At 36.5% G+C, this 14303-nt stretch overlaps 1 protein-coding gene across 6 annotated transcripts in view; it reads left to right on the top strand.

Moving 5' to 3' along the window:
* LOC120319737 (SR-related and CTD-associated factor 4-like) overlaps nt 1-14303 on the top strand; it is a 79674-nt gene that overhangs the window by 55186 nt on the left and 10185 nt on the right. For 5 of the 6 annotated variants that reach the window (XM_039368880.1, XM_039368877.1, XM_039368879.1 and 2 more), the window contains exons 13-19: nt 2081-2181; nt 2744-2857; nt 3764-3920; nt 6693-6856; nt 9237-9399; nt 9539-9634; nt 9715-9903. In XM_039368880.1, the coding sequence (XP_039224814.1) occupies nt 2081-2181; nt 2744-2857; nt 3764-3920; nt 6693-6856; nt 9237-9399; nt 9539-9634; nt 9715-9903 (984 nt within the window). The remainder of the gene's footprint in view (nt 1-2080; nt 2182-2743; nt 2858-3763; nt 3921-6692; nt 6857-9236; nt 9400-9538; nt 9635-9714; nt 9904-14303) is intronic. The other variant, XM_039368882.1, reaches the window with a different exon arrangement.

Below are 14303 nucleotides of genomic sequence, written 5' to 3' on the forward strand. Positions count from 1 at the left end.
GTCATCACTTAGGATAGACAAAATAATTTTGTTCCTATGAACGGCTATATAATTATTCCCAAACTCTTATAGTACAAGTCTCAGTATTTCATATTTATCTCAACCATTAATTTGCTTATAACTTTCTTGAATCAAAACCTTATTTAGCTTTGGGCCCCTTATGTCTAATTCATTAAATGTTTGAATGTATTGTTAATTTTTCTTTTGTTTAGAATGAAGGTAAATTCAACAGGTTGCTTTTCAGACTTGTTGTTCTGAAGACATTTGATAGCCTTAAGGTAGCAAATAAGTAATTTCTGAAATTAAAAGTGAGGTTAGTGAACCTAATGTCCTTTAAAAGGTTCTGCCAGAGCTGCAAGCATAATGGATATTCCTTTATCTCCTGATGCTCAAACCCATGGGAGACTGTTCTCATGAGGAACAGCTGTCCAGAGCTCATGTGGATAAAGATAGTCTTCAATTTACAAGCATTCATTCAGGTCCATTTGAAATTACAATGTTGCTGTTGCGGAGGCCCTGAAATCATATGAGCAAAATTTGGGAACCTGGCAGCCTGCTTGCATTTACAGCCACGGGTACTTCAGTTCCCTCCGCCTGCCCATCCCCCCCATCTCTGCCCTTTTGGTTGCCCTTCAACCAATCCCAGAATTATGACGCTTGCCCAGCTGCTTTCTGTCCCAACATTTTGCCTTTTGCACCCAGCCACCATGCTCAAAGCAGAAGTGCCTTGCTGTATTTGCTGCCTCCTTTTTGGGTCCATTTTGCTGCCTTCTTTTCAGACCTAGGGCCTTCTGCAAACATTTCCTACACACAGCTAAAACTGTGTTATTTTTGGAAAGCTTCAGATGTTATGGTAGAGCAGTGGTTCTCAACCTTTTTAATGCTGCGACCCCAACCGGTCGTAAGTCGAGGACTACCCAACTGGTCGTAAGTCGAGGACTACCCAACTGGTCGTAAGTCAAGGACTTTCCCTGCCCGGGAGCGCCGCGCATGCGTGGTGCCGCCCCCTACGCCAGCCAAGGCGTAGCGGGCAAGCAGTAGAGATGGTGCAGGCCGACCACCGGCCGGGCCCCACGCGCACCAGCAACTCTCTCTGCGCCCGCCGGCCTCCCACCTCCTTCGCTGCAGACAACTTGCAGCACCGTTTGCAGACTGGGACTTTTGGTGGGCTCAGCAGGGCAGAGACAGCCTGGACAATTCCTATTGGCTTTCAAAAGCCAATAGAATAAAAGGGAGTAGCACAACTAAGGAAAAGGGGGAAAATGGCGGACTGCGTTGTTTGGCGACCCCCGTGAAATGGTCGTTTGACCCCAAATGGGGTCCCGACCCACAGATTGAGAACCGCTGTGGTAGAGGAACAAGGTTTACTGAACAAGACTGAGACTGATCTGAAAGTGAATTTAAAAATAAGGGGCCACAAGGATATGGGAAAAAGTGCTGCACTAGGCATACAAAGAAACCAGCTGATGTCTTAATAATTAAAATGGATATACTAAAGGAATACAGGAATAATTTTCCTGTATTGGATTTACAAAAGCTATATGTTAAAGCTTTGAAGAATTTTGTAAAAAGAGTCAATAAAAAATGAAAAGAAATCAAAAGACATGGAGGAACTAAAGATGAAGATTGTTAAAAGTAAAGGGAAGGAATATAAAATTGCTTTGTTTGATCAAGGTTAAATTAGATAGGTTTTATCTCTGGTAACCTTAATGGACTTTTTTGCTGATCAGGCAATGAGGCTTTTAAGAATTTCTTTATAGATAAGAGATGGACATGGGAAGAATAGATCATTTGTTGTATTTTAAGAGAAAAAGTTAAGCAGGATAAGCTACTAAAATTGTTTATACTTATTGTAATGAACAGCGAAGTCATTTCATTTTTTCCCATTGGTATTATTTTTTTCTTTCTGTTTCTATTTCTACTTTTTTTTACTGTTTTACTTTATATTTTTATCTGTTTAATCATAACTTAATAAAACTGCTATAAAAGTTTTGTGATCGAGATTTAGTAAGGATTTATATATATATGAAGTAATAGTCATTTTAATATTTAAGTCAATTCAAATATATTTTTCTCTTAGTTTGCAGTACAACTCTTTGGGTAGGACAACTGGACAAACGAACAACACAGCAGGATGTTGGAGGTCTCTTAGAAGAGTTTGGTCTAATTGAATCTATAAATGTAAGTGACAGTCTAAAAAAAATAACAGCAATAGAAAGCAAGTTAACATTTCATTTGAAACTAGATTTTTCTGGGACATATGATTATTACTAGTACATTAATAAAAGCAAAAATATGAAAAATAACTTTCAGTTTATTCAGATCAGATTCAGAAATCTATAAAGGTATTCTAGAATTTAATTTCCTTGACTTTTGCCTTTAGTTATAGTTTAATTTAGTCATTTATTATTTGGTGCCTTTGAATCAATCTAGATTCCTGGCAACTAACTGGATAAGTTTCTACAATTTTCTTGGCAAGATTTTCAAAGTGGCTTGCCATTGCCTTTTTCCTAGGGCTTACAGAAAGTGACTGGCCCAAGCTCACCAAGTTGGCTTCATGCCTAAGGAAGGACTAGAATTCAGGGTTATTTGATTTTTAGTCTGATGCCTTAATCACTACAGCAAATCAAACTGGCTTCATTATTATTAATAATATTAAGTACACTTAAAAGTCACAATATATTTTAAATAATATATATTATTATTATTGTAAATTAATGTAATATTTCTTTGCTGAAAATAGATGATACCCCCAAGAGGATGTGCTTATATTGTAATGGTACAGAGACAAGATGCAAACCGTGCTCTGCAGAAACTGAGTCGTGGTAATTTTAAAGTGAATCAGAAATCTATAAAGGTATTATGTTGATATTTTTCCTATCCCCCCCCAAAAAAAATTGTTTTGTTTATTTATTTTGCTATAAGAACAGCAGTAATTCAGTTCCTATAAGTTTATAACATAGAAACTGGATAGCACCAATAAGTACTAAAATAAATTCACTTAATGGGGTTCACTTGTGTTTCTTCATATTTATATTGCTGTAGGATTGAAAAGTAGGAAAATATACTCTAGTTACCTGTAGTTTAATGTCAGTTGTAAGGCTAATTCAACTGTTTATAGTTAATCAGTTACACCTTCTGTACTGAGCCAATTATATCTTCTGCATTAGTGTTTCCTGGCAATGAAAATAGCTAGATAAAGGACATCTTCAGCTCAAAGCCTGAAATTCTATATCCTAGATCAGAGTGGGGACTGGTTCCGTGGAGAGAGGTTTTTCCATGGACTGGAGGGGGCGTGGTTTTATGTGCTGCCTGCATCTCATGGATGGGGCTTTGTGCGGCCCAATTGCTGGCGTGCCACAGCCCGATACTGGTCCACGGACTGAGGGTTGAGGACCCCTGGTGTATAACACACTTCAAACAATTTAATGAGCATTTGATAATTTTAAAACAAAACGTGGCCGTTATTCCTATTTCACTTCCCTCTTTAGTTTGAGAATAAGAGCCCAACTTTGTATGTCATATTACTATAAATCACTAAAAAAAATTTTTAAGGAAAATAACCCGCAGTTGAGTCAGCTGAACCACTATAATCAGTAGGGGATATGAAATAAATATATGTGGCTTCTGCATAGCTTCAATTGTGATTGAACCAGTTCTTTATCTACCTGATATTATGATTATATTGAACTGAATGAATATAATTTATTACCTTAATAGTAAAACTTCTTGTCTGACAAGTTATGTTTTCTTTTTCTTTCAGATCGCTTGGGCTTTGAATAAAGGAATTAAGCCAGACTATAAGCAGTATTGGGATGTAGAATTGGGTGTTACCTACGTACCATGGGGTAAAGTTAAACCTGAAGATTTGGAAAGCTTTTGTGAAGGAGGAATGCTGGATAATGATACACTTAGTCCTGGTAAGAAAATAAATGTATGTTTAAATAGAAGTTTTAAATTAAAATCTTTTATACATAAAATTAAAAACACAGTTTCAGCTTTTCAGGGATTGAATTACATATTACATCCAAAAAGTAACTTTTAAGGAAAAAATGAAATTTTGAGATAAAACTGCTTAGCATGCATATGAGGCTGGAAAGTAGTTATGTGATTCTAAATATCTGAAATCCTTCAAGAGAAGAAAATACAGTTAGCTATTGTACCCAGTCTTAAGCTTACACTTTAAGAATTTGGATATATTAGAATAGGTTCAAAAAGACACAATAAGGATAATTGGGGATTAGACGTTAAGTCTTATGAAAAGACATGGAAAGATTGGAAAAGTGCAATCTTGAGAAAACTGATGAGGGATAAGGTAGCCCTTTTCAAGTACTTCAGAGAAGAAGTAAGAACCTATTCATGTTATGCCAGTAATTGGTGGATTCAAATTACAAGAAGTGTCTGACTGAATGTTAAGAAAAAAATCTTTCTATTAGGGCAGTGTGGAAGTTGAATGAATTACTAAGGGGAGAGCAGAGATTCTTTTCATTAAGTGTATTCAAATAGAAAGTTAACCATGTGCCAGGGATGCTGGAGTCTTATATGAAGCAGAGAATTAGACTTGACAATTTAAATGACCCTTTCAACTGTTTTGATTCTATGAGATTGGGATACATAACAATACTGTTTCTCTTGGTTATACCGGTAGTTGTCTAAGCTGATGAAAATAAATACAGACCCTGTCAAAACATCCCAGTATTATAATATGATAGAGGCTCGGTCATAATGAGTTTTGAAAACTCATTTTCAATTTAAATGCTATGAAGCTGAAATATCATTTGTAAAATCTTAATATATTTATTTATATTGAAATACCAAATTTCAAAACTGCCCATCTCACTCACAGGATGACTCTGGACTCAATTATAAAGTTTAAACATTAATTAATATGAAAGTTATACAGTCAAATGATAACACCATTCTGTAAAAAATGCAAAAGGCTTAGTTTAAGATGTGGACCTTTGATGCTTTTTTTAAAACTAAAGAGAGTTTGCTCCCAAGAGAGCTTGTTACTTACCTTGAAAGCAACATTAGTAGTCCATTAGGCCAACTAAAGGGGTTGAAAGCAGGAATATTTTAAAAGAATTTCCTTTTAAGATCTCAAATAGCTGGAACAGGTTCTCAGGAAGTCAGGACTACGTTCTAAAATTGTGCCTGCTAAAATAGTTAGCAGCCAACAAAGTTGTAAGTGAAAGGTAGTTCCAGTATTATACCCAATTGGCTATATTTTGCATCAGCTGAAATTTCTTTTTGTGTAGCCAAATCATGTACAATCTTTGATGTATCCAAGGCATGGATTTGGCCCCTTTAGAAATAGTTGTATCAGGTATACAGCAGACATAGTTTTGTAAATAAATTCACTATAATTGAATATTTTAAGAGATTTGATGATCAAGAAGTATCCCAAATTACACAGCAATCCCAAATTACATAGGTACATTTCAGAGTATTCATCTTATTTTTCAAGTGCTGTATTATGAATTATGCAAGTTTGGCATACCCTAGACATGATAAAATAATTATCATGACATTTTATATATGTTTTAGGACTGTGTCTATTCTGACTTCTTGACAAATTCAGACAATAATAAGGATTTAAATAGAATAAATAAAGCTAAACTTTACAATATATCTAGAAAAATAGATGACATTCATTTAAGAGAGCCATATGATTATAAACTAAATTGAATATACCAAGGATATTTTATATGTGGGTCTTTTTATGCTAAATTCTCCAATATTTATGTATAATTTTATTTCATAGTGGTGATGTAGAAATGTAATTTTTGTGCCAAATTGACATGCTAATGTGCCTTTGAAAAACTGCTGACATATATACATACTGTTGCGTTAGCAGGAAACAAATAGAAAAGAAAATCAAAGTGCCTGAATAAAATGGTACAGTACACCTTATTGAAGTGCTCTGATGAAATCCTTACGGCTGTCTAAAGTTTGGATTCAATTTGGAAGACATTTGGATGATCCAGGAATGTGAATACATGCTTGCAACTCATTAAAGTAGCTGCATGTCCTTCCAGGAATTTATAGCTTTATTGTTACAGTTGCTTAAATGAGTTCCGACTAGTGCTATGTTCATACTTCATGCAGCACCACTTTAAATAATATCTGCAAAAATTCAGAGCTCTAGTTCATATATTTAAAAAAATGAAGCTACCTTGACAGCATATACTTACATATTTAAGAAAGAAAATGTTTTCAGTTTCTGCTTATTTCATCCTTCATCTGTTGCACAGAAAAAACTTGGATATTGTGAAATTGTCTTAAATAGATTTGGGGATATAGGTACTTCTTTTTCCACTAATGAAAGTGAAATCTGTATTCATTTCTTCTGTCTATACTTCTGGATATTATTAATCTAGTTTTATAAAGAATCCCTTTCATGAAAAAATGTGTGGGAAATTTTCTATGCTGGATTAGTATAAAAATATTTCTTGCCTAGACCATAATTCTGAGTATATAGTGATTGGAAAGCAGTACAAGGGGATTGAGTTGAAGATACAGTATTTACAAACTTGCCTTAATCCATTTGTATAAGGAAAAATTAAGACAAGAATGAATTCTGTACAATGCACAAGGAATTAAACATATTTAAAGCAATCTAAAGATAAGTTTAAATGAATGAATAAATTGAGATCAAATATTTTTACATTCTTTTTAATATTCTTTTATAGAATGGAAAGGAATTCCAAAAAAATCAGAAAACCAGTTAGCCCAGAATGGAGGGGCTGGAAGTGCTGATTCTGCACATAATGAACAAACATCACCTGTAGCTAAAGCTTTGCCAATCCAAATGCCTGTACCTATACCTTCACCAATAACAATACCACCCCCACAGGCAAGTTCAACACTTCCCTTTGTTTTTATTTCTCTTCATGCTTCAGTTGGATACCTGTATAATTTCATATAAATTTTATTATTCCTAAATAAGTCCAATTCTGTACTTTGTTTTGATCTATATGTAATATGGGTTTGATTACTGAAAATTGTGTTTGAAATTCTCCTAAGAGCTAATATTTTCAGCTTAAAGGACAGGCAAAAATCCTGTAATAATTAGGTCACTATAACTTCGTTGTGTACAAAACCAGCATGAAAGTAAAATTAATAGAAAACAAAATAGATGTTTGAGGTCCACCCACTGATTTGTTAAGTTGGATTTAATTGTGAATGAGAACCTGAAAATTGATATTAAATGTATCCTTCAATTGAAATTACTTTTATTACACAGCATTTTTAAAAAGGCATACATAAACTGAGGATTTTTTGCCATTAAATTGTGGAGAAGATAATAAGTAATTTTCTGTTGAATGGAAAAATATACAGTATTAATTTACAAAGTATAATTTCTGAGGATATTTTGTGAAGAAATTGTGGTCAAACTAAGAGTAGATTTCATCAGAATTAAAGCCTTAGAAGTGTGCTAGATTTTCCAAAATGATTACCTCTAGAGTACAGATATCAAACTCAATTTCATTGAGGGCCACATTAGCATTATGGTTGCCCTCAAAGGGCCAGCTGACCGTGGCTGGGTAGGTGCAGCTGGCCCAGCTCCGCTGATTAGGGATGGCTGGGTTGACACAAAACAAGTCGCATGGGCTAATTCGACATGGTGTTTACTCAGTGCCCCACAAGCTCTTTGCCTCCCCAAACTGCCGACAGCCAAGTGACATGTGCACACACACAAACACACCCACGTTCCAAATTTGGGGACTTTTATGCAAGGAGAGAGCTCCTTCTCCCCAAGCCCAGCCATAATTGGCAGCTTGCTAGCTCAGATCTAGATAAAAGTCTCCAAGCTTGGAATGGTGTTGCACGCAGCACGCCAAAGTTGGATATCAGCCCAGAGTGTCCAATAAGCCATGCTTTACCCCGCCCCACCTGCACCGCACCCGAGTACCTCAGGCCCCGCAGTCAGGCCACCCCGGCCCCTGCTGTGGCGGCACTGGCAGCAGCGGGAGCCCTGTCCAGCAGGAACCTTGCCACCCCTCTGCTCTCCTCTAGGAGAGCCAGGAGGGGAAGCTGCTGTTGCAGACCGCCCGGCGAAACAGCCACCTCAGAGTTGCGCCCACGAGCCTCAATCCCCTGCTAACCTCCTGCACCCACCATGGCCAAGGACAGCGAGCACAGCAGCAGCAGCCTTGAGGAGGTAACCGCAGACAGGTACCACTCCCAGGTGGCTGCTTTGCCCTCGCAAACTGCAATGGCAGTTTCTCCTCTTGGCTAGCAAACTTCCCAGGCTGGAGGAGAGCGGAGGGGCAACAGGGCTCCTGCTGGACAAGGCTGCTGCTGCTGCCAGTGCTGCCACTTGTGGGGGTGAGGTGAGGCAGGTAGCGGGGCGGGGGTGGCCTAGCTGTGGGCCCCCGAAGTGCGGTGCAGGTGGTGCAGGGCCAAGTGTGGCTTATTGGATGCCCTGGGCTCACATCCAGTTGGCTCTCACCAGCCAATGAAAGGCCAATGAACTGCAGCTGCTGCTGGACACCACCAGCCCCTGCATGCTTGCCGCTTCCTGTGTGCCTGGCTGAGCTGGTGTGGGCTGAAGCGATGTGGGCTGGCCCCTCGTTGTCTCCAGGGTGTGCCCGCGGGCCTGATCTAAATACATCGCAGGCCAGATCTGGCCCGCAGGCCTTGAGTTTAATAGGGAAACGTTTGATACAGAAGAAAAGTGCAAAATGAATTTCTGACATCAGTTCAAATAAGTCTTGTAGCATTTCACTGAGAGAGAGGGTTATAAACTAAACGTTCTTAGTAGCTTTTTGTGCTGGACTTTGTAGGTACACTAATTGCACTGCTCCATCTGAAAAACACATTTTTGAAAAACATTTCAAACAGCACTTACAAATGTGACAATGTATGAGCTATAATTTTATTTCATTTCATTTTATAAACTGAAATGTACACTGTTAATTAAAGAAATAATAGATGTTATGCCAAAGGAAGAAGCATTGATAAATAAGGAACCTCAGAATATTTGCTTCTGTCACTACTGTTTCTATAGGAACTGTGTCTTAATTTTCAAAATAACATTTCTCAGTGGTTTATTTTACTTGTGATTCAGAATTTAAAATTCTGACTATTAAGTATTTCTTAGTTAATAGCAGAATTATTAAACTTCTAATAAAAATGAACTTTAGAAAAGTTCTGTTTCTCACATCATTTTATTTTCACCGTAAGGATAAGAAACTATGCAGTAAAATGGAAACAATTTTATCCAATTGCAGGTGCCACCACATCAACCAGGTCCTCCAATGGTTGGTACTCTTCAGCCTCCTACATTTACTCCTCCATTAGGAATTCCACCTCCTGGATTTGGTCCTGGAGTTCCCCCTCCACCACCACCACCATTTATGCGACCAGGCTTCAATCCAATGCATTTACCGCCAGGTATATTAATTGTTCCCAGAAAGTTCGTAGGCATATGAATTACGTGCTAGGTATTCTTGAAAGTATGGCTTTTTGTTTATAGATCAATTTAATGGATGGTTGTTCTAAAAGTGATTCTTCATTATTTCTTTCTTCATAGGTTTTCTTCCTCCTGGACCACCACCTCCCATTAATCCTTCGGTTTCAGTTCCTCCAGTTTCTGTCCCTCCTTCTGGAGGAGTAACTATCCCAAATTGTAAGTGAGACTTATTTGGTGTTAAAGATAATTCAAATAGAAGTTTATGCTATTTAAAATGATGTTAATGTCATTTTTAGCTACTGTGGCCAGTATAAATGAAGACACTACAAAAGACTCTTCTGTAGGAAACCCTATTCCTACAGTAGTTTCTGGAGCTAGAGGAAATGGTGAAAATGCAGAAGGCTCCAAAGGATATCCAAATGCTCCTCCACCTGTAACTTCTGCTAGTATATCAGCTCCTGTATCCCAACCAGTCCCACTTCTTGGTAAGTTCAGCTTTCAGGTGTTGGCAGTGACACGTTTCTTTTTTAGTATTCATTCCAGACGGATAACTCCGACTAAGCAAAATATAATCTGGGTTGCATAGTTTGCCGCTGGAATGTTACGCATTTAATTTTTGAATTCTGATTATGAAGAATGAAGAACAACATTCACCCTGAAAACCTTGAATTGATAAATTGATTTTGATAGAGAATGGTATAATACAGGTAGTCCTCGACTTACAACCACAATTGAACCCAAATTTTCTGTTGTTAAATGAGACATTTGTTAAGTGAGTTTTGCCTCATGACCTTTTTCCCCCTCAGTTAAGTAAATCATTGCAATTGATAAGTTAGTAACCTGATTGTTAAGTGAATCTGGCTTCCCCATTGACTTGGCTTGTCAGAAGGTAGCAAAAGGGGATATGAGCCTGGGACACAGCAATGGTCATAAATATGAACCAGTTGCCAAGCATATGAATTTTGATCACATGAACGTGGGGATGCTACAAAGGTCATAACTATGAAAAACTGTCATAAGTCACTTTTTCCAGTGCTGTTGTAACTTTGAACGGTCAATAAATGAACTGTTGTAAGTCGAGGACTACTTGTATACATTTTAGCAAAATGAACACTTCAAATATTTTGATTTCAACTAAAATAGCAGATTTGGAATTTGAATGTTAATTTATCAGAGTTTTCCCGTCTGATAATTGAACTTCATCAGTACATTTTCAAATACAAAAGATGACAGTAGAGAAAAACTGTTCCTCTTTATATTTTTCAAATACACACACTTCCAGACCTTGAATGCTGTCTTTTTAGTCTCTTAACTTGAAGAATTTTAATCTATTTGTGATACATTAAATATAACTATAGATAGGCAGACCTCCTGTCTCTTTGTCTCTGTCTTTTGGGAGCTTAATTGACATTTTAGAAAATATATCTAGTGTTTTTTCCTCAATTTAAATCTCATTGTGAGAAGATACGGAATTTAGCTTTGTGATTCACTGGCTGCATTTATTATTTAGCGGTGACAACTCTCAGACAACAGATATCTTATATTTTTACTCTTTTACTTCTGTGTGCTATGAGGCCTTATTTATCACACAATACCTATTAGTTGTGTCAAGATTTGTTTTCAGATCACCGAATTATTACTTTCACAATTGTTTCAGGAAACCTATACTGGAATTACTTCCGATTTTTTTTTTTTAACAGTTGGCATCCACAATACATAGTTATTAAAGTTCAGATTGTCCATTAATTCAAAACAAAATATGTTCTGAATAAGTTCTTAATAAGTTTCTAGCAGGTCTGCACAACAAAAACTTCAGGGCTGCTTCCAGCGCCAATGCTGCTACCACTTCATTGGGCACAGAACAGCTGATCAGCACATCAGATATTCCTTTGACATATAATCTTTGGCTTCCAGTGGATTGCATCCAGTGTTTTCATCCCATTGTTATAGAACATTCAAATGGCTAATACCAGAACCTTTACATCCAGTCAATTGTTCATGTTCATTCATTCGTTCACCATGTCATACCTGTGGTTTACAAAGCCATGGTCCAATACAGTTGCTAGTCCTTTTTCTTAATCCTATTTTTCCTGCTACCTATGATGTATCAGTTTTGACACCAAGATTGTGCTTCCCTAAATTAGATTTCTTTTATATACAACTATAAAATTAACTTTAAAGTCAAGTAAATTAAAGTAAGGAGCGAAAATGACAGTAATTTGTATAATAAGAAGATTCACTCTATCTACATGTGTGCATGTAAAATTAGTATACATAAATTAATACGTTACAAAATCATGAATTATGGAGAGTGCTTTCTGATCCTGGCTTATCCTTTTTGATCTGGGCTTTTTATTCTTATTTGTTCATCAGTGTTAGCTTAGAGTACCCCAAATGGGAAGATGTAGCTAAGGGAGGAATCCATGGTAAAAGAATTAGAGATTTATAAATTATGAATTACACCAGTGTGGAGAAAGTTTTAAGTATTTGTGCATTTGATTACATTTGTTAACATTTATGAGCACAAAACTAATATAGGTAGTCCTCAACTTGCAAGTTTAGCTGGGGCCAAAATTTCTATTTTTATTAAATAAGGTGGTTGATAAGTGAGTTGCATCTGGTTTTTTTGATTTTTTTTTTTTACTATGGTTAAGTAAATCATTGCAGTTAAGTGAACCAAAAGGCCATTAAGTTAATTTGGCTTCCCCAATTGACTTTGCATATCAGAAGCCAGTTGGTAATGTTGCAGATGGTTATCACATGACCCCAGGATGCCGCAACTATTGTAAATACATTTCGGTTGCCAAGCACCCAAATTCTGATCATATGACTGGGGATGCTGCTACAGTTGTAAGTGTAAGGACTTTTTTCAGTGCCATTGTAACTTTGAATGGTTGCTAAAGAAATGGTTGCAAGTTGAGAACTACTTACAATCCACATATATTGCTTGGGTTTATAAAAACTTAAAGGAAAAGAAAATCTATTGTCAGATTAATCTTTGGTGCTGGCCTATTTTGTTACTTGCATAGTTGTAGGGGAATGGGGATATTTAATGTGTAGTTGAAGATAAAGTTTAATTTCATATCAAAAGGCTTGTGTTAGAAAGTATAAATACTTTTGCAGATGTAAGGCTTAAACTTATTTTCTTCTGACAGCTGCAACTTGAGGATAAGCTAATCAACTACATTTAAAATTGTTAAACTGTCAGTTTGGAATTAGGAATGATGCCAGGGTTTTCTTGATCCACCTAGGACCTAAGTTATTAAATACCAAATTTAGTGAAATAGTGGATTCAGGGTATCTGAAATATATGAAACCAAGGAACTAGGTGATGAGGTGCTAATATAAGGGCTTGCTGCTAATTATCACTAATGTATTACCTAATCTCAATTTCAGTTCCGTGTTTATTATTTAAGGAACTGTGTAAGTTTTGCAGTGGATTTGAAAAGGAGGGAGAATGGAAGCTGGTTTCAGCACCCCCAAGCATTTATTTTCAAATCAGCACATGTATTTTGCGACCTTAATTTAGCAAACATATTTGCAGCCCTTCAGTGCCTGCACCAACACTTAGGACGTTTCGGGTGTGGGGGATGGGGGCAAGGAAAGGAAACCTACAAATCTTCCTTGACTCAGTATGAATTTGATTGTAGTTTAAAATTGCCTCCACGAAGAGCAATTTACTAATGTTGATTGGATGGTATTTTCCTTACCCAGTTTTTATGAAATGTTCATAGTATATTTTCAGAAGTGCAAGTCTGATTTCCTTCAGTTTGAAGATATATGAGGTTTATTTTTTCAGAAACCAATTTGTTATTTTGTAAATTAGAGCCTTCAAATTTTTATTATTCCACTTAACCTTAATCAATGAAATTGCTATAAGCACTTGAATCATTTAATTCAGATTACCTAATCTTTGGATCGAGTTAAATTTGATATAGTGAAACTTACAGCCTTCCATCCTTCCGGGGTAGGTAAAATGAGGACCCAGATTGTTGGGGGCAATGTAAATATATATATACATTGCTTACTGGTGTACACCGCTTAGAGAGTGCTTGCACTTAAAGCGGTATATAAGTCTCATAAATAAATAAATAAATAAATTTCCTACTGAAACTGCTCTATATACTGCAGCCATGTTTCTAAATTTAATAAATTACTTTGATGCTCTGCTTCTAAGAAGCAGATAATAATTTCCTGGATCAGCAAAGTATTGTTGCAGATGGACATAATGTACACTTTACCTGAACTATAATGCCTATTGATTTAACAGGTATTTCAAAATCCACCCACACATACTTATAAGTTTCTTTTTCCTAATGACAGCTGCATAACATTCATATTGTTTTAATCTCTAAAAACAGCACTGTATACTCTAGTCTTTTACATGGAGATTACTTCCAGGTTTCTTGAACAGTTCAGGGTCTACAAATGAAAACAAATGTAGAAATGATATGGAGTCCCATTGTCAGTCAGAACAAGGTGAACTTGCTGAACAGAGTTCTTTAAAAAAAAAAAAACTAAGGTAAGTTGTGATGTTTCTCCCCAAAAATATGTCATAGTCAGATGCTATGGAAAAGTCTATGAAACCATATTTAAAGGGCATTTTATGTGTATTTAGTCTGAAATTGGTATTGAATAGTATGGGAGGAAAAAATTCTGTGTAGAAAACCTCATGAAAGAACTTACCACAAATGATTTGAAAGGAAGAGGGCACACTTGAAGGTAATATTCGATATTGTTTTGAAACATTAGTACAAACACAAGTCAGTAGTTCAAATGTTGGAGTAAGCTGGGGAGAGCCAAATTCAAGTTCACCCTCAACCATATACACTCACTGAAAGACTTTGGTCCAGTCACACTCCTCAGGCCAAAATACCTCACGTAG

The sequence above is a fragment of the Crotalus tigris genome, unplaced genomic scaffold, assembly GCF_016545835.1.
Source record: "Crotalus tigris isolate CLP2741 ecotype Arizona unplaced genomic scaffold, ASM1654583v1 scf7180000020943.996319, whole genome shotgun sequence".
Classification (NCBI taxonomy): Eukaryota; Metazoa; Chordata; class Lepidosauria; order Squamata; family Viperidae; genus Crotalus; species Crotalus tigris.